This window comes from Podarcis raffonei, chromosome 12 (genome assembly GCF_027172205.1).
Source record: "Podarcis raffonei isolate rPodRaf1 chromosome 12, rPodRaf1.pri, whole genome shotgun sequence".
Classification (NCBI taxonomy): Eukaryota; Metazoa; Chordata; class Lepidosauria; order Squamata; family Lacertidae; genus Podarcis; species Podarcis raffonei.
Window position 1 is genome coordinate 4,488,773 of NC_070613.1, and position 24,499 is coordinate 4,513,271.

Below are 24,499 nucleotides of genomic sequence, written 5' to 3' on the forward strand. Positions count from 1 at the left end.
CTCTGCGGAATCTGCCTGGTCCCTGTTGGCCAGAAGAACTGGCTGCCCAGATGGCCTAGAAATCTGAACCAGCCCAGGAAAGGAACGCTTACTGTTTTGGTTCTCCAGGAAGTCCGTAAAGTAGAAGAATTCCGGGATCAGCTCCTTCACGTCCACGGGGTTTTCCATGCGGGCTTGCCAGGCGGCGGGGACGGAGTGAAACTGGCGATCGGAGCAGTCAAACCTGCCAGCGTAAGAGCGAGAGGAGATTGAATCGCAAGGTTGCAGGGTTGGAATTTGTCCGATCCTCTCCGCTAAAGCCGTCCCAAGTCGGCGGCCACCAGCGCCTTGTCAAAATGGGCAGAGAGGCACAATCCTGGTTCCTATGCATTACTGCGTCAGTTTGCATTTCCTAGTGCAGAAAGTTATTGATCTGATGTGTAGAGATCTTTACTATTCTACTTAATTCAAGAGAGCTCTAGAAGCTTCTCTGTGTGAAAGAAAGAAGCAGAAGGTTCGTGATGTTTGGGTTATATCTTCAGAGAAGCTGAGTACAGTGGTACCTTGGTTTAAGAACTTAATTCGTTCTGGAGGTCTGTTCTTAACCTGAAACTGTTCTTAACCTGAGGTACCACTGTAATGGGGCCTCCTGCTGCCACCACGCTGCCACTGAGCGATTTATGTTCTTACCCTAAGCTTCTGTAACCCAAGGTACCACTGTAAAGGTAAAGGGTAAAGGGACCCCTGACCATTAGGTCCAGTCGTGTCCGACTCTGAGGTTGTGGCGCTCATCTCGCTTTATTGGCCGAGGGAGCCGGTGTACAGCTTCCGGGTCATGTGGCCAGCATGACTAAGCCGCTTCTGGCGAACCAGAGCAGTGCACGGAAACGCGGTTTACCTTCCTGCCGGAGTGGTACCTATTTATCTACTTGCACTTTGAGGTGCTTTCGAACTGCTAGGTTGGCAGGAGCAGGGACCGAGCAACGGGAGCTCACACCATCGCGGGGATTCGAACTGCCGACCTTCTGATCGGCAAGTCCTAGGCTCTGTGGTTTAACCCACAGCGCCACCCGTGTCCCTAGGTACCACTGTACAGCTGCCTTAAACTGCTTCTGTTATCTTTCAGTCAAGGTCATGCTGACTACAAAAGTAAGGCCAGAAGGTTTCATTTCTCTTTCTCTGTCTTCTCCTTCTGGTGTGGTGTTCTGTCCATAGTATGCATAGTGCTAAGGTTTAGACTTATTAAGTTATTGTAAGTTTAAGTTAAGTCTGCTGCAACTGGATTTCCTATGGACAGGGACAACCCTAAATGTATTGGATTTGTGACCGTTCTGCTCATTTGCCTTCAGTAACACTAAAGCTCTGCTGCATGAAATACAATTGCCTCTGGTCTATTTTGGGGGGATCCTGCAACATGCTTAAGTTTTTACTCTGCTAACTATACGTCAAGGGGAAGAAATGGAGGCAGTGACAGTTTTTACTTTCTTGGGCTCCATGATCACTGCAGATGGTGACAGCAGCCACAAAATTGAAAGACGCCTGCTTCTTGGGAGAAGGGCAATGACAAACCTAGACAGCATCTTAAAAAGCAGAGACATCACCTTGCCGACTAAGGTCCGTATAGTTCAAGCTATGGTTTTCCCAGTAGTGATGTATGGAAGTGAGAGCTGGACCATAAAAAAGGCTGATTGCCAAAGAATGGATGCTTTTGAATTATGGTGCTGGAGGAGACTCTTGAGAGTCCCATGGACTGCAAGAAGATCAGACCTCTCCATTCTGAAGGAAATCAGTCCTGAGTGCTCACTGGAAGGACAGATCCTGAAGCTGAGGATCCAAGACTTTGGCCACCTCATGAGAAGAGAAGACTCCCTGGAAAAGACCCTGATGTTGGGAAAGATGGAGGGCACAAGGAGAAGGGGACGACAGAGGACGAGATGGTGGGACAGTGTTCTCGAAGAAGAAGAAGAAGAAGAGTTTGGATTTGATATCCCGCCTTTCACTCCCTTTAAGGAGTCTCAAAGCGGCTACCATTCTCCTTTCCCTTCCTCCCCCACAACAAACACTCTGTGAGGTGAGTGGGGCTGAGAGACTTCAAAGAAGTGTGACGAGCCCAAGGTCACCCAGCAGCTGCATGTGGAGGAGCGGAGACGCGAACCCGGTTCCCCAGATTATGAGACTACCGCTCTTAACCACTACACCACACTGGCATGAGTCTGACCAAACTGCGGGAGGCAGTGGAAGGCAGGAGTGCCTGGCGTGCTCTGGTCCATGGGGTCACGAAGAGTCGGACACGACTAAACAACTAAACAACAACCATACGTTGGAGTTCTGCTCTGGATCAATATTGAGTAGAATTCCATGACACTAAGTGCAAATATGATGAGAAGGGAAATGAGCAAAGGATAAGGTAGGCCTCGGCCATCATGTCTGCGTGTGTTTACTGGAGGAGCAGAAAGGGAGAAGTCTTCTTTTCCATGGCTGGCTTGCTCTCACTCACCTCCCGCTTTGCAACTGGATATGCAGAGTAGTGAAAGGCTCTGTGCGGATCAGGTAGTGCATGACGCCGGCCGCGTTGGAGTAGTGGGTGCCGTAGTGGAACTTGTCAATCATGCCTGTGGGATCCTCAAAGCTCTCGTACCTGCGGGCAGAATGGCAAAGCCGGAAAGAGCAGAACTCAAGTCTGTGCGGTGACTCCCAGATGGCAGACAGAACAACAACAACAACAATAATTTATTATTTGTACCCCGCCCATCTGGCTGGGTTTCCCCAGCCACTCTGGGCAGCTTCCACAAAGACCAAAAATACACTAAAATGTCACACATTAGAAACTTTCCTGAACAGGGCTGCCTTATCTTAATGTCTTCTGAATGTCTTCTGAATGTCAGGTAGTTGTTGTTCTCTTTGACATCTGATGGGAGGGCATTCCACAGGGTGGGTGCCACCACCAAGAAGGCCCTCTGTCTGGTTCCCTGTAGCTTTGCTTCTCGCAATGAGGGAACCGCCAGAAGGCCCTTGGCGCTGGACCTCAGGGTCCGGGCAGAACGATGGGGGTGGAGATGCTCCTTCAGGTATACAGGACCAAGGCCATTTAGGCCTCAAACACTTTGAATTGTGCTCGGAAACGTACTGGGAGCCAATGTAGGTCTTTCAAGACCGGTGTTATGTGGTCTTGGCGGCCGCTCCCAGTTACCAGTCTAGCTGCCGCATTCTGGATTAGTTGTAGTTTCCGGGTCACCTTCAAAGGTAGCCCCACGTAGAGCACATTGCTGTAGTCCAAGCGGGAGATAACCAGAGCATGCACCACTCTGGCGAGACAGTCCGCGGGCAGGTAGGGTCTCAGCCTGCGTACCAGGTGGAGTTGGTAGACAGCTGCCCTGGATACAGAATTGGCTTGTGCCTCCATGGACAGCTGTGAATCCAAAATGACTCCCAGGCTGCACACCTGGTCCTTCAGGGGTACAGTTACCCCATTCAGGACCAGCAACAACAACTGTATACTGCCCTTCATCCAAAGGTCACGGGACGGTTCACATCATAAAGGTACAACATGGGAACACAAAATGCAAAACAGAACGAAAGCAAGGAAATAACTCCCTTCCCACAAACACACCAAGAAGCATTTTCACCAATGGTGGTTCCAAAATGGCACACGCGATTGAGCATGACTCGGCAACTGCTTTTCTGCTTTGTGAAATTCCCCCTACTGGGCAGATCCCCTTTCCGAAACTGTATAACCCCAATCCTGAAAGACCTACATTGGCTCCCAGTATGTTTCCGAGCACAGTTCAAAGTATTGGTGCTGACCTTGAAAGCCCTAAACGGCCTCGGTCCGGTATACCTGAAGGAGCGTCTCCACCCCCATCGTTCTGCCCGGACACTGAGGTCCAGCTCTGAGGGCCTTCTGGCGGTTCCCTCGCTGTGAGAAGCAAAGCTACGGGGAACCAGGCAGAGGGCCTTCTAGGTGGTGGCGCCCGCTGTGTGAAACACCCTCCTGTCAGATGTCAAGGAAATAAACAACTACCTGACTTAGAAGGCATCTGAAGGGAGCCCTGTTTAGGGAAGCTTTTAATGTTTGATCTTTTACCGTGTTTTTAATGTTCTGTTGGGAGCTGCCCAGAGTGGCTGGGGAAACCCAGCCAGGTGGGTGGGATATTATTATTATTATTATTATTATTATTATTACTACTACTACTACTACTACAGTAGTACCTTGGTTCTCAAAAGCCTTGGTACTCAAACAACTTGGAACCCAAACACTGCAAACCCGGAAGTAAGTATCCCGGTTTGCGAACTTTTTTCAGAAGCCAAACGTGCTCCATTTTGAGTGTTACACTTCCGATTTGTGTCTTATGTTTCCGTTTTGAGTGCCACCCCTGCTCCGTTTTGAGCGTTACGCTGAAGTCTGTTTTTGCTATTTATTCTGCGTTTTTGTGGCTCTTTTTGTTTTGTTTCTGTGACTGTGTGGAACCCAGTTCAGCTACTGATTGATTGTGTGACTGCAGTACATTGTTTATTGCTTTCATTTTATGGATCCATGGTCTCGTTAAGATAGTAAAAGTCATGTTAAATTTCTGTTTTAGGGGTTGTTTTTAAATGTCTGGAACAGATTAATCCGTTTTGCATTGCTTTCTATGGGAAAGCGCGCCTTGGTTTTGGAATGCTTTGGTTTTGGAACGGACTTCTGGAATGGATTAAATTTGAGAACCAAAGTACCACTGTATTATTATTATTATCTCAAATGTTGAGATGAAAGCGCTTTCTCTATGGACCATAGCGAGGGGGAAAGAGTTAAACCATCCCTCTTTTCCCCCAGCTGTGATTCTCCCCTTCCTGCAATTTGCTAGGGTTGGCAGAGCTGGGAGAGAGAAGAAACTGATGCACAGGTAACGCTACTAGCGAAGGGAAAGGCTAAAGAGACCGTCGGGAGGAGAGGCGGATTGCAGAGAAGCAAAAGCCTAGAGCGGTCGCTTGCCCTCCATGTGGCTTTGTACTACAACTCCCATGTTGTCTCAAGGGAAAGAAGTCTCTGGCATTTCCTTCCACTGAGATGCTTCCTGCCTTCCCAGCTGAGTCCGTCCCCGGAAGGCTGCAACGCCACCAAGAAAACTGCACTCACTTCTCTTTGACATCCTTGGCGTGTCTCTCGTTGGCGACTCCGATGGGCTTGGAGAGATCCCGGAACACCGCGGGGTTGTTGAGATCCAGAGTCTCCGAGATGTAATCCTGCAGGATCCACGGGAACTTGAAGGGAGGAGAGAAAGGAGAGCCTCTGGTTTTGCCTGCTTGCAGGATCCATAGCTGTCAACTTACAGATTTGAAAATAAGGGACCAGAAGCCTCGAAAGTAAGGGATCAGCAGCCAAAATAAGGGATTTTCAGAGCACAGGTAGGTTCACCTTCTGAGCCCCTCCGAGCCAAAGGCAGAAAGCCCAGCCAGCAGCCAAACGAAGCCTCAAGCGGTGGTTCCCACAGCGCAGCAACCCGGCAAAGGGGATGCAGCAAGGAAAACCACCGTCACCTCTCTGCTGGGAAGCGCTGAGCAAAGGCAAGTCCCCAGGCAAGGCGGGCGATTTGATCGGCACAAGGCATGCAAGCTCCACCCCCCAGTCGTTCTTAGACTCCTTATTGGGTGAGCAACGCAGCCAAGCAACACACTTGGAGCCTCCGTCCTCCCTGGGAGGGAGGGAGGGAGGGAGAGGAGCTGCTTCCTTTGAAACCCGGGAAATTTAAGGGACATCATCAATAGGGGACAGCAGCGGGACACGGCGCTGGGATAAGGGACTTTCCCGCCAAATCAGGGACGCTTGACAGCTATGGCAGGATCCAGCGTTTGCAGGGAGGGTGGGAGCAGGAGAGGAAACTGTCTTAAGCAACACCTGAGGCTCAAGGGCGAAAGTTCGCCCTCGGATGCTTACCACGGGATACTGGGAGAGGTCGTTGTAGGTGCGGCCTGCGATGGTGTTGAGCTGCATGAGGTATTCGAAGTTGGAGATTTCCCTGTTAACCCATTTCTGGAAAAGGAAGGTGAGAATAAAACAGTGGATTTGGCAAGGATCTGGAAAATGGACGGGCCAGAATGATAAATTCTTTTTTTTATTATTTGTTTGGTTTTTCAAATTAAAGTTTTACAATCGCAAATCCGACATACATCATAAAAACAAGATTCCATAGAATCTCCTGGACTTCCCTCCTCCCAATTGTGGGTCCTATTGTTAACCATTTCCTCCTGCATTTTTTATAATTATCCAAATCTTTACATCGCCATTATATCCAAAATTCTCCATTACTACAAGCGATATTCCAATCCTACTAACGATTGTAACTGTTTAAAATGGTTTTTAAGATAAATTATAAAATTTCCCAATTCTTTATTAAAATTTTGGTCTTACTGATTTGATTCTTCCGGTCTTTCTCTCGCCCCTCTCTTTCTCTCTCTCTCTCTCTCTCTCTCTCTCTCTGATGACGACCCGCCTCCAAGTCTGAAAATCTTGCTAATAAATTTGCATGGTGCGATTTACAGCCACCTCGCTCCTCCTGACAACCATTCCCTTCTCCCCACTTCCAGATAAAGAAAAAAAAAATCAAACATTAAAAACTTCCCTAAACAGGAGGCAAGGCTGACCACTTTGCAAACCACTTGCCTTCATTCTCAACAATCAGGAGTGTCTGTGAGTATCAGATTTGTTTGTGATGAAAAGACAATGTTAAATTAAGCACCTGAGTCAAGCCCGAGGCTTTCAGCAAGTCCTGCGGTGAGCGGCTGGCAAAATAGATCTGATTCGGTGGTCGGAGGCCCAGGATGGAAGAGTAAACCTTGTTCCTGACCTGGGAGAGAGAGGGCAGAAAAACCAGCAGGACATTATGATCAGCTGCCGACCCAGTGACTGACTTGCCCAGAAGGGCGCTGAGTCTGCAGAATAATAATAATAATTTATTATTTTCCCCGCCCATCTGGCTGGGTTTCCCCAGCCACTCTGGGCGGCTTCCACAGAGACGAAAAATACACTAAAATGTCACACATTAAAAACTTCCCTGAACAGGGCTGCCTTAAGATGTCTTCTGAAGGTCAGGTAGTTGTTTATCGCTTTGACATCTGATGGGAGGGTGTTCCACAGGGCGGGTGCAACCACCAAGAAGGCCCTCTGCCTGGTTCCCTGTAGCTTTGCTTCTCGCAATGAGGGAACCGCCAGAAGGCCCTCGGCGCCGGACCTCAGTGTCTGGGCAGAACAATGAGGGTGGAGACGCTCCTTCAGGTCTACTGGGCCAAGGCCGTTTAGGGCTTTAAAGGTCAACACCAACACTTTGAATTGTGCTCGGAAGCTGTGCATTTGCAAATGAATTAATATGTGCTCCACTAGGACGCGGGTGGCGCTGTGGGTTAAACCACAGAGCCTAGGGCTTGCCGATCAGAAGGTCGGCGGTTCGAATCCCCGCGACAGGGTGAGCTCCCATTGCTCGGTCCCTGCTACTGCCAACCTAGCAGTTCGAAAGCACGTCAAAGTGCAAGTAGATACATAGGTACCGCTCTGGTGGGAAGGTAAACAGCGTTTCTGTGCACTGCTCTGGTTCACCAGAAGTGGCTTAGTCATGCTGGCCACATGACCCGGAAGCTGTACGCCGGTTCCCTCGGCCAATAAAGCGAGATGAGCGCCGCAACCCCAGAGTCGGTCACAACTGGACCTAATGGTCAGGGGTCCCTTTACCTTTACCACTAGGAGATCAAAAGATGAGGAGGAAGAGGTACCCGTCCACCATTACCTTTTTCTTAAAGTTGAGGAAGTAGTTTGCCTGGTCGATGAAGAAGAACTCCAGGGCGGACCTGCGGAGGTTGTAGCGTCTGAGGTGCAGTTCCCGGAGTTGAGACAGGGGGCGCTTGAAGTCGTAGCCGATTCCTGGGGGGGGGGGAGGATCACAGTGCTTAATCTCTCAAGTGTGGAGAGCCAAAAACAATGCTCAGCTGTTGCCATGGACTGGTGGGATGCAGAGAAATGGTGGGAGGAACCAGCGGGGGAACCCACAAGGGATTCTGATCATGCCCCCTGTGGTCTCCCAGGACCAGAAGAGGGATGAAGAGGGAGGAGCACAGGCAGACACATTGGCATAGTCTCAGATTGCTTTGCAAGGACCCTGGAGGGTAGGAGACTTAGGCAGCTGTGGGAAGGCAGCAACCTTCAGTCTCACAGGGGCAAGACCTGCCAGGAAGAATTGCTGCGCTCACTAGGCCTGGCAGTAGAGAGCAACTTGTTTCTCCTAACAGAAACAGGGAACTTCACATACTCCGTGTGATTTATTGCTGACCTGCTCCTGACAGCTGCAACTTTGGCTACTCAGGAATGGGAACCTGAATTTCCCACTTCCCACCTGGGCTGTTTCCAGTGGGACCTTTATTGTGGGATTGGGGTGTCTGTGTGTGTCTGTGTGTGTGTGTGTGTGTGGCGTTTGCCTCCCAGGATGGGTCATAAGGAAAGGATTAAAATGGGTGTGATGTGATTGGCCAGTGAGAACGCAAGGGGGGAATAAAAGTTAGAGTGGGAGGTTTTGAAAGTCGGTTGACGTTTGGGACTTGAGAGTTGAGGTTTGGGAGCTGAAGAAGGAAGAGGGAGGTTTAGGTGTGGGTTGGTAGAGTTGTATTGCGAGAGAGTGAAAGGAATTGTTAAGTGGAGTCAGATAGATAGTTGGGAATAATCAGTTTGAAGTTGTTAGGAACTAAGATTAAGAAACTGTTAAGAAAAACTTAAACTTGTCCCTGCATTTAAAAATAAACTTGATTATTTGTTTATGTTAACAACTGACTGGACTCCGTGTGCCCCTGTGAGAAGCGGAAAAAGCAATCGCAGTGGCGGCACATGGTCAATAGACTGTCAAATGTCCGTGGGTCCTCTGTGTGATCGCCACAGTGTGTGTGTGTGTGTGTGAGAGAGAGAGAGAGAGAGAGAGAGAGAGAGAGTGTCCTCACACATGCCGCATTTTTGCACAACTCACACAAGGTTGTGGACACCAAAATTCAAGCCTCTCTCCAGCCCGCTCAATTTGTATTTGCCCTCTGCAGGGAAAACCCGGTAAGTAAAAAACAACAACAGCACCCTCTGGTGAGAGACCCAATGGTGCTATCTCAACAACCTGTTTGCAAACCACTGATTTTTCTGGGCCCTTGTGACTGTCAGTTTGCACTTCTTAGTACAGGTAGTATTTATCTGATGCGTAGAGATCTTTCCTATTCTAATTAATTCCAGAGGGTTCCGGAAGCTTCTCTGTGTGAAAGAAACAAGCAGGAGGTTCATGATGTTTGGGTTATTCCTTCCGAGAAGCTGAATACACCAGCTGGCTTAAAGTGGTTCTCTTATCTCTTCTGATAAGGTCATGCTGACTATAAAAGTAGGGCCAGAAGGAGCCTTGTTTTCACCTTCTCTTTCTATCTCTCTTCCTTCAGGTGTGGTGTTCTGTACGTAGTGTTAAGTTTTAGACTTATCATAAGTTATTGTAAGTTTCAGGGGACACGGGTGGCGCTGTGGGTTAAACCACAGAGGCTGGGACTTGCTGATCAGAAGGTCGGCGGTTCAAATCCCCACGACGGGGTGAGCTCCCGTTGCTCGGTCCCTGCTCCTGCCCACCTAGCAGTTCGAAAGCACGTCAAAGTGCAAGTAGATAAATAGGTATCGCTCCAGCGGGAAGGTAAACGGTGTTTCCGTGCGCTGCTCTGGTTCGCCAGAAGAGGCTTAGTCATGCTGGCCACATGACCCAGAAGCTGCACGCCGGCTCTCTCGGCCAATAAAGCGAGAGGAGCACTGCAACCCCAGAGTTGGCCACAAATGGACCTAATGGTCAGGGGTCCCTTTACCTTTATTGTAAGTTTAAGTTAAGTCTGCTGCAACTGGATTTCTTATGGACAGGGCCAATCCTGAATGTATTGGATTTGTGACCATTCTGTTCATCTGCCTTCAGTAGCAGTAAAGCTCTTCTGGATGAAATATTCATTGCCTCTCGTCTATTTTGGGAATCCTGCAACATGTTTAAGTTTTTACTCTGCTAGCTATACGTTGGAGTCTGCTCTGGATCAAAACTAAGTAGAATTCCATGACAGTGAAATCAAGTTCAATGGCAGCTGGCAGGGCTCAGAAACAAAAGGGAGATACAGCAGTACCTTGGGTTACAGACGCTTCAGGTTACAGACTCCGCTAACCCAAAAATAGTACCTCGGGTTAAGAACTTTGCTTCAGGATGAAAACAGAAATCGTGCAGCGGTGGCGCAGTGGCAGCAGGAGGCCCCATTAGCTAAAGTTGTGCTTCAGGTTAAGAACAGTTTCAGGTTAAGAACAGACCTCCAGAACGAATTAAGTTCTTAACCCGAGGTATTCCTGTTTCTTTTTTTGAGAGGCCATGAACTCTGGCCTCTAGACCTGGGTAGCTGGAAGTGCTTCCTGGGATCAGAGCCACCCCACACACCCAGCCCTTACCTTCCTCGGTCTCATCCTTCTCACAGCTGCTGTCGTAAAAGTAGATGTGCTGAGTGGTGACTTCTAGCCGCCCCGGGATCACGGCCACAATGGTGATCAGCTCGCAGTCCTCAGAGATCACTAGCTTCTCCCTCTGACTTTGTTCTTTGGGCTCCACCCTGGAAGGGATGGACGAAGGATTGGTAGGTAACGCTTGGTGTTCCTTTATACCTCATTGGAAGGCCACCTGGATTATTATTATTATTACAGTGGTAGCTTGGTTCTCAAACACCTTGGTACTCAAACAACTTGGAACCCAAACACTGCAAACCCAGAAGTAAGTGTTCCGGTTTGCGAACTTTTTTCGGAAGCCAAACGTGCTCCATTTTGAGTGTTACGCTTCCGATTTGAGTGCCACACTTTTGTTTTGAGTGTTATGCTGAGGTCTGTCTGTTTTTGCTATGCATTTTGCATTTTTGTTTTTGTGGTTCTTTTGCTTTTGTTTTTTGTGACTGTGTGGAACCCAGTTCAGCTTGATTGATTGTGTAACTGCAGTACATTGTTTATTGCTTTCCTTTTATGGATTCCATGGTCTCGTTAGATAGGAAAATCCATGTGAAATTGCTGTTTTAGGGGTTGTTTTTAAAAGTCTGGAACAGATTAATCCATTTTGCATTACTTTCCATGGAAAAGCGCGCCTTGGTTTTGGAACGCTTCAGTTTTGGAACGGACTTCCGGAACATATTAAGTTTGCGAACCAAGCTACCAGTGTATTATTATTATTTATTAAGTTTATTAACCATCCTTCATCACAGCTACCTGCAAACCACAGTAAAAGGGCCCCATCGGGGTATAGTACAGTAGGTTACATTCTAGCTATACAGTGGTACCTTAGGTTACAGACACTTAAGGTTACAGACGCTTCAGGTTACAGACTCCGCTAACCCAGAAATATTACCTCAGGTTAAGAACTTTGCTTCAGGATGAGAACAGAAATCGTGCTCCGGTGGCACGGCGGCAGCAGGAGGCCCCATTAGCTATAGTGGTGCTTCAGGTTAAGAACAGTTTCAGGTTAAGAACGGACCTCCGGAACGAATTAAGTACATAACCAGAGGTACCAATGTATTGATATTCAATTTCATAGAGAATACTATTTCTTTAGCAAATCAGTCTCTTAAGCTTAAGCCAAGAAATAGCCAAGAAATAGTATCAAGGCTTTGAGATTAGACTACTGAAGAAGCCCGGAAAACTACCTTGGGAGTGGGCTACCTGCAAGCCCCAGTTAAAGGTCCCCCTCGGGGGCAAACATCAGCCTCTTGATTACTTGGACTGCCAGGGAGAAACAGGTGCAAAACGCTGGCACCCTGTCCACAACTTCACTAACATCCATCTACGACTTCACTAGCATCTCTCGGTATTGTGAACAACACCGACCTTACCTTTTGTTGGTATCTCAAAAGATAAAGAAAACAAAAGACTGAGTTGAGCATTTGAAAAATCCATTGAAACCAGACATTACAAGTTCATCTCAGGTTGGGTAGTTCGCAAGTCTCTGTGGGCTTTGCACAAGGTTTTGTATTTTTCTCAGAAGACTGATAAAGAACGTATACCGTATTTTTCGCACCATAGGACACACTCTTTCCCTCCTAAAAAGCAAGGGAAAATGTGTGTGCGTCCTATGGAGTGAATGCAGGGGGAGGCAGGCGGGAAAAGCCCCCAAGAGCCGCACACAAGCTCCGTGCGCTCTTGCGGGCTTTTCCACAGGAGGGAGAAGGGACTGACTGGCCGCATCAGTCCCTTCTCCCACCTTCCAGAAAAGCCAGAAGAAGCCGTGCAGCCCTTTTAAAGTGTGTGCGGCTTCTGCCGGTTTTGCGGGAGGTGGGGGAACTCCCCCACCTCCCAGAAAAGCCAGGAGAAGCCGCGATCTCTTTAAAGGAGTTGCGCGGCTTCTGCGGGCTTTTGCGAGAGGTAAGGGAATCTCCGGCAAGGAGAGGCTGCACGGGGCTATGGATTCTTTAGCCCCACGCAGCCTCTCCCGGGAGGGGGAGGCTGCGTGGGGCTAAAGGGGAAGCCTAAACAGCGAGCAGGATCCATCCCGCCCCCTTCCTTGGCTTGCTCCATAGCTGCGCGCAACCCCTCCGGCAGGGAGAGGTTGTGCGCAGCCTGTACGCTGCTCTTTGGGGCTGGGGGAAAAAAGATTTTTTTCTTGATTTCCCCCCCTAAAAACTGGGTGCGCCCTATGGTCCAGTGCGCCCTATGGTGCGAAAAATACGGTAATTATTCTGGTAATTATTGTGTGCATATTAGTCGCTGTGACGGCCTGGGAATCTGATTCAGAGGCTGAACTGGAGGAATCCCAGCCTGCACAGGAGTCCCCGCCTCCAGGGCCGGCTGAGCCGGGGCAGGGGCTTGAATCTGAAGAGCCCTCACCTGTGCCGCATCCTCAGGAGCAGACACCAGCTGAATCCGCTCTGGCTCCAGAGGTGATGGAGGACCCATTGCCTGCAGGTGCTCCTCTCCCAGCCCTGTCAGGGGAAGGTGAGGTTGCCTCTGGGTCCAGTAACCCTCCAGCCTCTCCTGAGCTGCAGAGGCTCAGGGCAGAGAGGCGGAGGGAACTAAGTTCCCGCAGGAGGAGTGCTTGCCTCCAGGCCAGGAGAGGCGAGTCACCTGTGGACCGGGGTCGCCCTATGCCTCAGAGGAGATAAAGGCCAGCCAGCCCAGTCCCAGGTTGCGGGAGCAACGATGTTGGAAACCTGTTTCTGCCAGCACCCAGACCTGTTTTTCCGGAGTTCACGATTACGCCCGGCTTCTTGCTTTGGACCCCGCTTCGCCCTTGGTGGACAGTCTCCAGACCCTCGACCCAGGACCGGACTCTGACCACGCCTCACGGTAACCTCCCCCTGGGACCAGCACAGTCGCCAACGTGTTGCATGAGTCGTACTACTTCTATCGGCAGCACACGTTGCATTTTTCTAACTCTCTTTTAAAGGCACCCAGTTTGGTGCCCCATGCAGAAGTGAGTTCCAGAGTTTAACTCTGTGCTGTGCTAGCCGCCCCATTGGATTTGATCTATCACAGGGTTGCCCGGAAGAGAACTTACAGGTTATCCAGGAAGGAGAGGTCTTCTTCCGCCAGCTGGTCATCCTGCATCTCGCTGACCTTTGCCTCCTTGGCGACGGCTAAGGGGATCGGCTCTGCCGGGTTGTGCAAATAATCAGCCCCTGGAAGGCAGAGGAAACGAATGCTTGGATCAGGACCCTGACCTCACGGCCGCACTGGGACAGGGGGTTGAATGCCCGAGGGACAATTAACAAATGATAAGAGTCACAGAACTGCAGAGATGGACCGATTGCCCCCTTATGAATGCTGTGCGTCTTACCAGACAAAAAATTATTGGAAGAATGTGGATGTGCTAAAGAGTATATGAAAAAACATTGTTCTGGAGTAAGCCTATCGGTATGTAACGAATGAAGGGACGCGGGTGGTACTGTGGGTTAAACCACAGAGCCTAGGACTTGCCGATCAGAAGGTCGGCGGTTCGAATCCCCGCGACGGGGTGAGCTCCCGTTGCTCGGTCCCTGCTCCTGCCAACCTAGCAGTTCGAAAGCACGTCAAAGTGCAAGTAGATAAATAGGTACCGCTCCGGCGGGAAGGTAAATGGCGTTTCCGTGTGCTGCTCTGGTTCGCCAGAAGCGGCTTAGTCATGCTGGCCACATGACCCGGAAGTTGTACGCCGGCTCCCTTGGCCAATAAAGCGAGATGAGCACCGCAACCCCAGAGTCAGTCACGACTGGACCTAATGGTCAGGGGTCCCTTTACCTTTAAAATCTACATTAGACACATCAATTTAGAAAGAGTAAAAATTTCGAGGTCTTAGAACAAAGGAAGGAAGTCAATATGGTTTTACTTATAGATGTGTTTTTGTTTTGTTTTGTTTGTTTTTTCCTCTTGTGTTTGTTTTTCTTGTTTGTCTTCTTGTACTGTTTTATTTTGGATTCAATGTTTGTTATTTTAGTTGTAAATTTGCTTTGAAAAATAAAAAATATAATAAAAAAGTGCAGAGATGGAAAGGTCCTCTAGTCCAATGCCGGAAGAGGGTGATTTTTCACTGCAGCATTTATATTCCACCTTTCCCCCTCAAGGCAGGGGTCTGGGGTTATTCTCCCTGTATTTATCCCACAAAGAACCTTGCGAAGTAGTCAAGACTGAGAACCGGCGCCTGGCCCAAGCTTAGCCAGGGAGCAACCCTTGAACCCTGGTCCCTAGTCGGCCACACCGATGCTGGCTCACAGAAATGGGGCCGCGCGATGGGCCGTCACCCAAAGCTTCCTGTTTACTCCCAGGGACGCTCCTCCTCACCCTGGTTGTCACGTAGAGCACTGGCCTCCGTGTGACGGTCAAAGTTGTAGTTGGGTACCAGCTTAAGCCTCATTCGAGAGTAGGTCTCGGCGCATGACAACTTCCAGTGGATCTCGGGAGGATTTCTGGAGAGAGAGAGAGAGAGAGAGAGAGAGAGAGAGAGTGTCAGTAAGGTCCCCTCCTCCAGCAACCTGGGTATTAACAGGAAGGATAAGGCCGAGGCCATTTCATCATCATCATCATCATCATCATCATCATCATCATCATAATACGCTGCCCATTTGACTGGGTTGCCCCAGCCACTCTGGGAGGCTTCCAACATATATAAAAACAGCCCTCACACTGGCCAGATTATATGTGATGCCCTCTGCCGTACTTGAGGGCAGATACCCAAAGATTCCAACTGAGAAACGACTCTGCCCCTGTGGAGATGGCAATCTGGAAAAAGTGGCTCATGTTCTCCTGTCCTATCCCCTTTATAAAGACCTGAGGAATGAGATCGTTACTCCACTCTTACTTACCATCCCAGGCCGCCCATCTGCGGCCACATTGTTCTTAATGATCAGACGACAGCAAAGGTTGCTAGGTTTATCGAGGGTGCAATGAGATTAAGGGCCACTATCTGAATGATAATCTTGGTCATTTGATTGCCCTTTTTACCCACTGCTGTCTTTTTAAAATTTGTATATATTGTATTTGTATATATTGCTTGTTTTATGTTGCTGTGGCTGTTGGCTAATGCGAATAAAGTTTATCTATTGTGTTGTGTATATAAAAACATAATAAAACATTATACAGTTATACCTTGTAAGTCGAACAGAATCCGTTCCAGAAGTCTGTTCGACTTCCAAAGCGCGGCTTCTGATTGGCTGCAGGAAGCTCCAGCAGCCAATCGGAAGCCCCGACGGATGTTTGGCTTCCAAAAGAACATTTGAAAACCGGAACAGTCGCTTCCGGGTTTCAATCGTTCGGGAGCCAAAATGTCCCGAGTTCCAGGGCGTTTGACAACCAAGGGTACGACTAAAAGCTTCCCTATACAGGTAATCCTTCAAATCTAGAGTCATAAATAGCTACCGTATTTTTCGCTCTATAAGACGCATCAGACCATAAGATGCACCTAGTTTTTGGAAGAGGAAAACAAGAAAAAAATATTCAGAATCTCAGAAGCCAGAACAGCAAGAGGGATTGCTGCGCAGTGAAAGCAGCAATCCCTCTTGCTGTTCTGGCTTCTGGGATAGCTGTGCAGCCTGCATTCGCTCCATAAGACGCACACACATTTCCCCTTACTTTTTAGGATGGGAAAAGTGAGTCTTATAGAGCAATAAATACGGTACTTTATGCCAGAGGAAGCCTATCTAGGTAAACCAGAACAGCCAGTTTAGCCTAGCAATGGGTCTCCGGCAGCACTGCAGTAATCCAAGCAGGAGACAACCAGAGCATGCACCACTCTGGCGAGACAGTCTGCAGACAGGGAGGGCCTCATCCTGCGTACCAGATGGAGCTGGTAAACAGCTGCCCTGGACACAGAACTGACCTGCGCCTCCATGGACAGCTGCGAGTCCAAAATGACTCCCAGGCTGCGCACCTGGTCCTTCAGGGGCACAGTTACCCCATTCAGGACCAGGGAGTCCTCCACACCCGCCCACCCCCCGTCCCCCAAGGACAGTACTTCTGACTTGTCAGGATTCAACCTCAATAGCTTACACAGAAGCGGAAGCACAGCTTTTCTAAGGTCACCTGCCCCGTCCGGCCGCCGGTCAAGGCGGCTGGAGACCAGCGGACGAATGAGAAGAGCCCTACCGATCGGCCCAGGCAGAGCGCTGGGAGGTGAGCAGTCTCCTCAAGGCCTTCCATTGCTTCAGGACGGTGTTCTGGTGGTTGTTGAGTTGCTTCAGCATATTGGTGTGGCGGATGTTCTCGTGTTTGGCCTTCTTCATCACCGGCTCCAAGATCAACTCCTGGCAAAAGGGGAAAACCAAGGGCGAGGGAGCGAGAGGGGGAGAAAAGGGGAAGAGGGTGATGAAGGGAAGGGGAATGGGGCAGGGGTCCCCTCGGCTGAAAGGGGGTCCCTGCTGCGGGTGGAGCAAGAGGAAGGCGCGGTTCATCCATGGAAGCAGAAAGGGAGAGAGAAACTATCAACTGATGCCGGGATATTTTCAAGGGTGCGACTGCTAGTTTTGTTGTTTTTTTAGAATTCATAGAAATTCATAGAATCATAGAGTTGGAATAGACCACAAGGGCCATCGAGTCCAACCCCCTGCCAAGCAGGAAACACCATCAGAGCACTCCTGACATATGGTTGTCAAGCCTCTGCTTAAAGACCTCCAAAGAAGGAGACTCCACCACACTCCTTGGCAGCAAATTCCACTGTCGAACAGCTCTTACTGTCAGGAAGTTCTTCCTAATGTTTAGGTGGAATCTTCTTTCTTGTAGTTTGGAACCATTGCTCCGTGTCCGCTTCTCTGGAGCAGCAGAAAACAACCTTTCTCCCTCCTCTATATGACATCCTTTTATATATTGGAACATGGCTATCATATCACCCCTTAACCTCCTCTTCTCCAGGCTAAACATGCCCAGCTCCCTTAGCTGTTCCTCATAAGGCATCGTTTCCAGGCCTTTGACCATTTTGGTTGCCCTCCTCTGGACACGTTCCAGTTTGTCAGTGTCCTTCTTGAACTGTGGTGCCCATTTTTATTGATTTTCCAATAAAAAAATCCAATTAAATATCCAATCATAATACTCCACTTGGAAAACTAAAAAAACTAAAATAAAAAAGATCAAATTATAGTCCAAATTATATCTATTAATTTCTTGGGGCTCCCCACGGTCTGGATCTCTGGAGCATATCTCCACTATCTCCACATAATAATAATAATAATAATAATAATAATAATAATAATAATAATAATAATAATTTATTATTTATACCCCGCCCATCTGGCTGGGTTTCCCCAGCCACTCTGGGCGGCTTCCAACTGAATATTAAAAACAATACAGCATCAGACATTAAAAACTTCCCTAAAGACATCTTAGTCCTGCTTCTCAACATTAACATCTCGATATTAAGACTTGGTTACTTTTTGTCCCTGGGTCCGGGATTCCCATTCATGTCAAACACCATATACTTTCATCCACCGAATACAGCTTTGTTACTACAGCCATACTTCGGGATGAATACACTTCAGCTTAAATATTTTCAGGTTGTGCTCCGCGGGGACCCGGAAGTAACGGAACGCATTACTTCCGGGTTTCGCTGCTCGCGCATGCGCAGACGCTCAAAATGACATCACGCGCATGCACGGAAGCGACGAAACGCGACCCACGCACACGCAGATGCATCTTACATTCACTTCAGGATGCGAACGGGGCTCCGGAACGGATCCCGTTCGCATCCAGAGGTACCACTGTATATATTTTTTCAACTACCTTTTTATCAGCTCAGCTGATTATTCCCACCCTGGCCGGCACTTTCTTGATCTCCTGCACTTGGGCAGAAGATATAGAAGCAGGATTAGTCGCACCAACAGGGTAAAGAACAGCTTCTATCCGTGGGCTGTTAGGCTGCTGAGTGAAAAGATAACAACAGGGCAACTGGCTTTCGGGTCTGGTGGGTGTGCGTCAGTAAACGAGGGGAATTAAGACTAAGAGAGCTGAGCGGGGGGTGCTCGTGTAATCTCACTGTATACAAGTGACAATAAGGTATTTCAATTTCAATTTCAACCCAGCTGTGGGCGTTGTAGCGCAGGGTACCTGCCCTTTGCTGCCTACCTGGAACCTCCTCCTGCTCTCTGCTTTCTCCTTCTCCCTCGTCTGGGAGCTGCTCATCAAGGCATCGTAGCAGGAGTTCCAGAAGTTCGACATGTGGTCGTGACTCTTGGCGAATGTGTCCACTTCAAACTGGGCCATGGTGGGCTGCACCTGTGGAGGAGACCCCACCGGGGAAGATCCATCAAGAGCTGTTGTTTTATAAAAAAAACCTCTGCATCCACTGGGTCAGAGGCAGCGGGTCAAATATAATATTTTAACTAGGATTTATATATTGTAATGTTTGAAGTATGAATTTGGAATTATTATGAAAAGTATTTTTCTTCTTTTTTTTTCTTGTTTCTTTTATTTTTTGTCTTTCTTCTTTCCTAGTCTGCATTCTGGAAAACTGTGTAGATAAATGTTTTTATGTATGGTTGTGTATTGTTTCTATTTCTTTTTTTTCCCTTTTCATTTTTTTGGTAGCATCTAATAAAATGTAAAAATAATTTTTAGAAAAAAGAGAAGAAAAGAAAAAGGAAGAAGAAGAAATAGAGAGAAAGAAGAAGAAAAGTTGGAAGAATTTCTTCCAAATTTATTCTACAAATATTTCAGTATGAAAATATGGAATAACAGATACAATCTTGCTTAAAATGTACCGTGTTTTTCGCTGTATAGGACGCACTTTTCCCCCTCCAAAAATTAAGGGGAAATGTGTGTGCGTCCTATGGAGCGAACGCAGGCTCCTTGGCTTCAGCGATAGAAGAAGAAGAAGAAGAGTTTGGATTTGATATCCCGCCTTTCACTCCCTTTAAGGAGTCTCAAAGCGGCTAACAATCTCCTTTCCCTTCCTCCCCCACAACAAACACTCTGTGAGGTGAGTGGGGCTGAGAGACTTCAGAGAAGTGTGACTGGCCCAAGGTCACCCAGCAGCTGCATGTGGAGGAGCGGAGACGCGAACCCGGTTCCCCAGATTAGGAGACTACCGCTCTTAACCACTACACCGCACTGGCACTAGCCAACACGAAGCCTCCGAAGCGCAGTGGGAGCTCTCCCCCGTGCTCCGGAGGCTTCAAGCTGCTTTTGTTGAAGCCTGGAGAGCGAGAGGGGTCGGTGCGCAACGACCCCTCTCGCTCTCCAGGCTTCAGGGATAGCCAGCCGCCTGAAGCCTCCGGAGTGCAGCGCGAGTTCCCGCTGCGCTCCGAAGGCTTGGGGTTCCTTTTGCTGAAGCCGGGAGGGCAAGACTCTCCTGGCTTCAGCAGAGAGGGAGAGCTGCGCAGCGCCCCTTCAGTGAAGCGGGAGGAGAACTGGAAGGGGCTCCGTTTGTCCTGCGGCTTCGCTGAAGGGGCGCTGAGCAGAGAGGGGGAGAATTTTTTTTCCTTGTTCTCCCCCTCTAAAACCAGGTGCGTCCTATGGTCCGGTGCATCCTATAGAGCGAAAAATACGGTGTATATAGGAAGTGCGGTGTAAGCGATGGAAGTCAATCACTTACGTGCTTCTCGATGAAGGCGATCCACTCCGGGGTGGTGCAAAACTCCTGGAAGTCCTCGTAGAAAGTGGGGCTGCCGTTGGTGGGGGGCAGGGAGGGGAGGAAGTGCTGCAGCCGCAGGGTGTCGTAGCACTTGTCCATCAAAGTGCGGATGATGGGCACCAGCCAGGAGAAGGTCTCCGACTTGGTGTGCAGCGAGTGGCGCAGGGGGGTCTCCAGTTTGCCCAGGACGTAGCAGGCCTCATCCTTCTTGGGGGCCGAGGCCGTTTGCAGAAGGCTGTGGAGCTTCACGTAGGCCATGGATTGCAGCTGGAGAGGGAGGAGAGGAGCGGTTGAAGGCGGGAAGGAACAGAAGAACCAGCCATTCATTCATTCATTGAATTTATATACAGTGGTACCTCGGGTTAAGAACTTAATTCATTCTGGAGGTCTGTTCTTAACCTGAAACTGTTCTTAACCTGAAGCACCACTTTAGCTAATGGGGCCTCCTGCCGCTGTGCAATTTCTGTTCTCATCCTGAAGCAAAGTTCTTAACCCGAGGTACTATGTCTGGGTTAACGGAGTCTGTAACCTGAAGCGGTACCACTGTACCGCCCCATACTCGGAGGTCTCAGGGCAGTTCACGGAATAAAATCAAAATATAAAACCACAAAATACATCATCAAAATAAAAACAACAACCCAGTAATCCCCCCCAAAACCAAAGGACCAGAAAAGATTGTTTATGTGCGCTACAACAGCCGCACGGATGCTACTAGCCCAGAGACGGAAGGAAGAGGTAACCCCGGCCAGAGAAGAATGGCAAATCAAGACGATGGACGATGCCGAAATGGCAAAATTAACTGGGAAGCTCAGAAATCAAGAAGACAATAACTTTCAAAAAGAACGGGGAAAGTTTATAATTTATCCACGAGACCATCGCAAGCAGGTCAGAACATTGGCAGGATTTTAATCACACTCGTAAAGTAGCAGAAAGTACGGATAATTTAGAAGTATAAAAATTTGGATATGTATTGATATGCAGTTGTAAATACTACAACTAGGACCCATGGAAGGGATAGGGGTAAGTAAGGAGATTCAGAGTAATTTCGATATTTGGATCGTGAATGGTTGTCCATCTCATGTTTATACTTTTTAAAATCAAAGGGGGAAAAAAGAAAAAGAAAAAATAGCTCCCCTTGCGCAGAAAAAAACATAGCAAACCTGAAAGACTTCTGGGAAAAGATTTATAATGAATTGATAAAAATGTTGAAATATACATTTATTAAGAAACCAGAAGCCTTTCTACGTGGAATAACAGGTTTGGAATTGCCCAAGAAAGATGTTAGATTGTTTTTGTATGCCACAACTGCAGCTAGAATTTTGTTGGCCAAAAATTGGGAATCACAAGATGTACCAACAGTGGAGGAATGGCAGATGAAGATGATGGACTTTTCGGAGCTGGACGACCTGGCCAGAAGAGTCCGCGACCAGAAGGAGGAAGAGTACCAAGAGGAATTGAAGAAGTTTAAAGATTACTTAGTTAAACATGCTAAGATAACTTAAATAGAATTACTTGTGAGTAACAGATGGGCCTAGGATTTAAATATGTAATATTGTAGAGCATTATGGATAAAAGTCAAAATGAAAAGAAAGAAAGATGATAATTGATCTGGTAACTTTATGCGAAAATAGTTTTGGAAAACTGCTACAATGATGGAAAATATGGAAACTCGGTCAGGGGGATTCGAGGAAGTAATTTAACAATGATAACAAAAGAAGTGGGATTATTTAAGTCAGGATAAATGTTTGTTTGTCTGTTTTTTGGTAGTCTTATGTTTTTCTTATTTGTTGATACGTTTGTTATAAAATTGGAAAATTAATAAAAATTTATTTTAAAAAAGAAAAAAACATAGCAAACCTGGGGGAGATCTTTTGCACATGTTGCAAAAGCAGCCCAGAATCACCAGGAACTGGAAGAAGGAGGATGGGCCCCTCAAGTTAGCTGGGCAACTTACTTGTAAGTCCTCCAGTGAGATATATCCGATGAGCACCCGCAAGCCGATCTGCGCCATCTCCTTCAAGTCGGAGGTGCCGTTGGCCAAGTGGTGCCAGACCCCCAGTTTGTCCAGCAGGCTGTTGACCCCCTCATAAACCTGGAGCCAAGGAAGAGAGAAGCAGAAGGACGGCTGACTGTGATGTTAACATAGGAGAGTGCTGGAGGTGAAATAGTTAAACAGGTTACCCAATCAGGACCCAGGGGGTGGAGTCAGAGGGACTATAAAAACAGCTCTGGGAGGAGTTCGTTGGAGTGAGAGTAAATTGGGATAGAGTTTGTGGGGAGGTTGAGTTAAGTAAAGGTAAAGGGACCCCTGACCATTAGGTCCAGTCATGGCTGACTCTGGGGTTGCGGCGCGCATCTCGCTTTACTGGCCGAGGGAGCCGGCGTACAGCTTCTGGGTCATGTGGCCAGCAGGACTAAGCCGCTTCTGGCAAACCAGAGCAGCGCACGGAAACGCCGTTTACCTTCCTGTCGCAGCTGTACCTATTTATCTACTTGCACTTTGACGTGCTTTCGAACTGCTAGCTTGGCAGGAGCAGGGACCGAGCAACGGGAGCTCACCCCATTGCGGGGATTCGAACCGTCGACCTTCTGATATGCAAGCCCTAGGCTCTGTTGTTTAATCCACAGCGCCACCCGCATCCCTAATCTATGAACATAAAGGTAAAGGTAAAGGGAGCCCTGACCATTAGGTCCAGTTGTGACCGACTCTGGAGTTGCAGTGCTCATCTCGCTTTACTGGCCGAGGGAGCCGGCGTACAGCTTCCGGGTCATGTGGCCAGCATGACGAAGCCGTTTCTGGCGAACCAGAGCAGTGCACAGAAACGCCGTTTACCTTCCCGTCAGAGCGGTACCTATTTATCTACTTGTACTTTGACGTGCTTTAGTGTAGCGAATAAGTTGAGTCAGGAACAGTTAAGAGCTAGGAAGAGGAGTAAATATCTGAGAGGTGGTTTAGTGAGCGAGAGCAGGTAGCGGAAGTTATAGGTCTGGATAGGCACCCCATGATTGTAATTGACCGATACCGTTTAGGAAACCACGTGCTCGTTAAACTGCAATAAATAAACAGAAGTTTATGTTCCAGTTTAACCCTGACTGGACTCAGTATTGTCCCAGGTAGGGTCTGGGTGGCGAGAAATAAAGCGGTGGCACAGGGATCAATAGACGGTGAAACCTCCGTGGACCCTGTGTGATCGCCACACCGACCTCTTATGCTCCCTGGAGGAGAATTCAGAAACCACCTAGGGTCAGGAGTGAGCCAGCAGGAAATCACACTGAGCAGGCTGGAGTTAACTCTTTATTAGACAAAGAATGATCTATCAGGCCTAATGAGCACAGCAAACCATCTCCGGTCGGTCTTGCCCCTATGAAGCTGTGGCAGAGACTGAAGGTCCCCCCCTGCCTCCGCGCAGCTGCCCAAGTCCCCCCCCCGGGTTTTCCCCAAGCAATGAGACTTGGAGCAGCGCTGAAGGTGCACAGATCCATGTTGCCGTTGCAGAGGAGAAGAACTGATAATTTAGGCCCCTGCATCCAGCTAGAAAGCTTCCACCAACCTTCTCGCTCCACAAGGCCTGGTTGCTGTGGCCCTCAGAGAACAGGAAGTCCTGGAGGAGCCGAAGCAGCTTGAGAGCGTTCTGCGTGAGGCTGGGCAGCATGGCAAGGGTGGCCTCCTTGATGTCCGTCAGCGCCGACTCCATCATCATCTCCAGGAGGCTGGGAGAGAAAGAGAGGTGAGGCAGTGCTGACCTTGAAAGCCCTAAACGGCCTCGGTCCAGTAGACCTGAAGGAGCATCTCCACCCCCATCGTTCTGCCCGGACACTGAGGTCCAGCTCAGAGGGCCTTCTGGCGGTTCCCTCATTGTGAGAAGTGAGGTTACAGGGAACCAGGCAGAGGGCCTTCTCGGTGGTGGCACCCGCCCTGTGGAACGCCCTCCCACCAGATGTCAAAGAGAACAACAACTACCAGACTTTTAGAAGACAACTGAAGGCAGCCCTGTTTAGGGAAGCTTTTAATATTTGATGAATTACAGTGGTACTTCGAGTTAAGTACTTAATTTGTTCTGGAGGTCCGTTCTTAACCTGAAACTGTTCTTAACCTGAAGCACCACTTTAGCTAATGGGGCCTCCCGCTGCTGCCGCGCTGCCGGAGCACAATTTCTGTTCTCATCCTGAAGCAAAGTTCTTAACCTGAAGCACTATTTCTGGGTTAGCGGAGTCTGTAACCTGAAGTGTATGTAACCTGAAGCATACGTAACCTGAGGTACCACTGTACTGTATTTTATTATTTTGCTGGAAGCTGCCCAGAGTGGCTGGGGAAACCCAGCCAGATGGGTGGGGTATAAATAAAAGAAGGAGAAGAAGAAGAAGAAGAAGAAGAAGAAGAAGAAGAAGAAGAAGAAGAAGAGGAAGAAGAAGAAGGGCCACCTTTGAAGGTGATCCGGAAACTACAACTAATC

The 24,499-nt window shown here is 48.6% G+C and overlaps 1 protein-coding gene across 5 annotated transcripts in view; it reads right to left on the bottom strand.

Annotated features, from left to right (window-relative positions):
- The window catches only part of NBEAL2 (neurobeachin like 2), a 217,823-nt gene that overhangs the window by 21,434 nt on the left and 171,890 nt on the right, over window positions 1-24,499 (bottom strand). For all 5 annotated transcript variants that reach the window (XM_053409367.1, XM_053409366.1, XM_053409369.1 and 2 more), the window contains 14 exons: window positions 23,597-23,756; window positions 22,000-22,137; window positions 20,007-20,312; window positions 18,539-18,688; window positions 16,571-16,728; window positions 14,771-14,895; window positions 13,512-13,632; window positions 10,433-10,590; window positions 7,737-7,870; window positions 6,696-6,803; window positions 5,894-5,989; window positions 5,096-5,220; window positions 2,477-2,617; window positions 93-223 (listed from right to left, as the gene is read on the bottom strand). In XM_053409367.1, coding sequence (XP_053265342.1) covers window positions 93-223; window positions 2,477-2,617; window positions 5,096-5,220; window positions 5,894-5,989; window positions 6,696-6,803; window positions 7,737-7,870; window positions 10,433-10,590; window positions 13,512-13,632; window positions 14,771-14,895; window positions 16,571-16,728; window positions 18,539-18,688; window positions 20,007-20,312; window positions 22,000-22,137; window positions 23,597-23,756 — 2,051 coding nt within the window. The remainder of the gene's footprint in view (window positions 1-92; window positions 224-2,476; window positions 2,618-5,095; window positions 5,221-5,893; window positions 5,990-6,695; window positions 6,804-7,736; window positions 7,871-10,432; window positions 10,591-13,511; window positions 13,633-14,770; window positions 14,896-16,570; window positions 16,729-18,538; window positions 18,689-20,006; window positions 20,313-21,999; window positions 22,138-23,596; window positions 23,757-24,499) is intronic.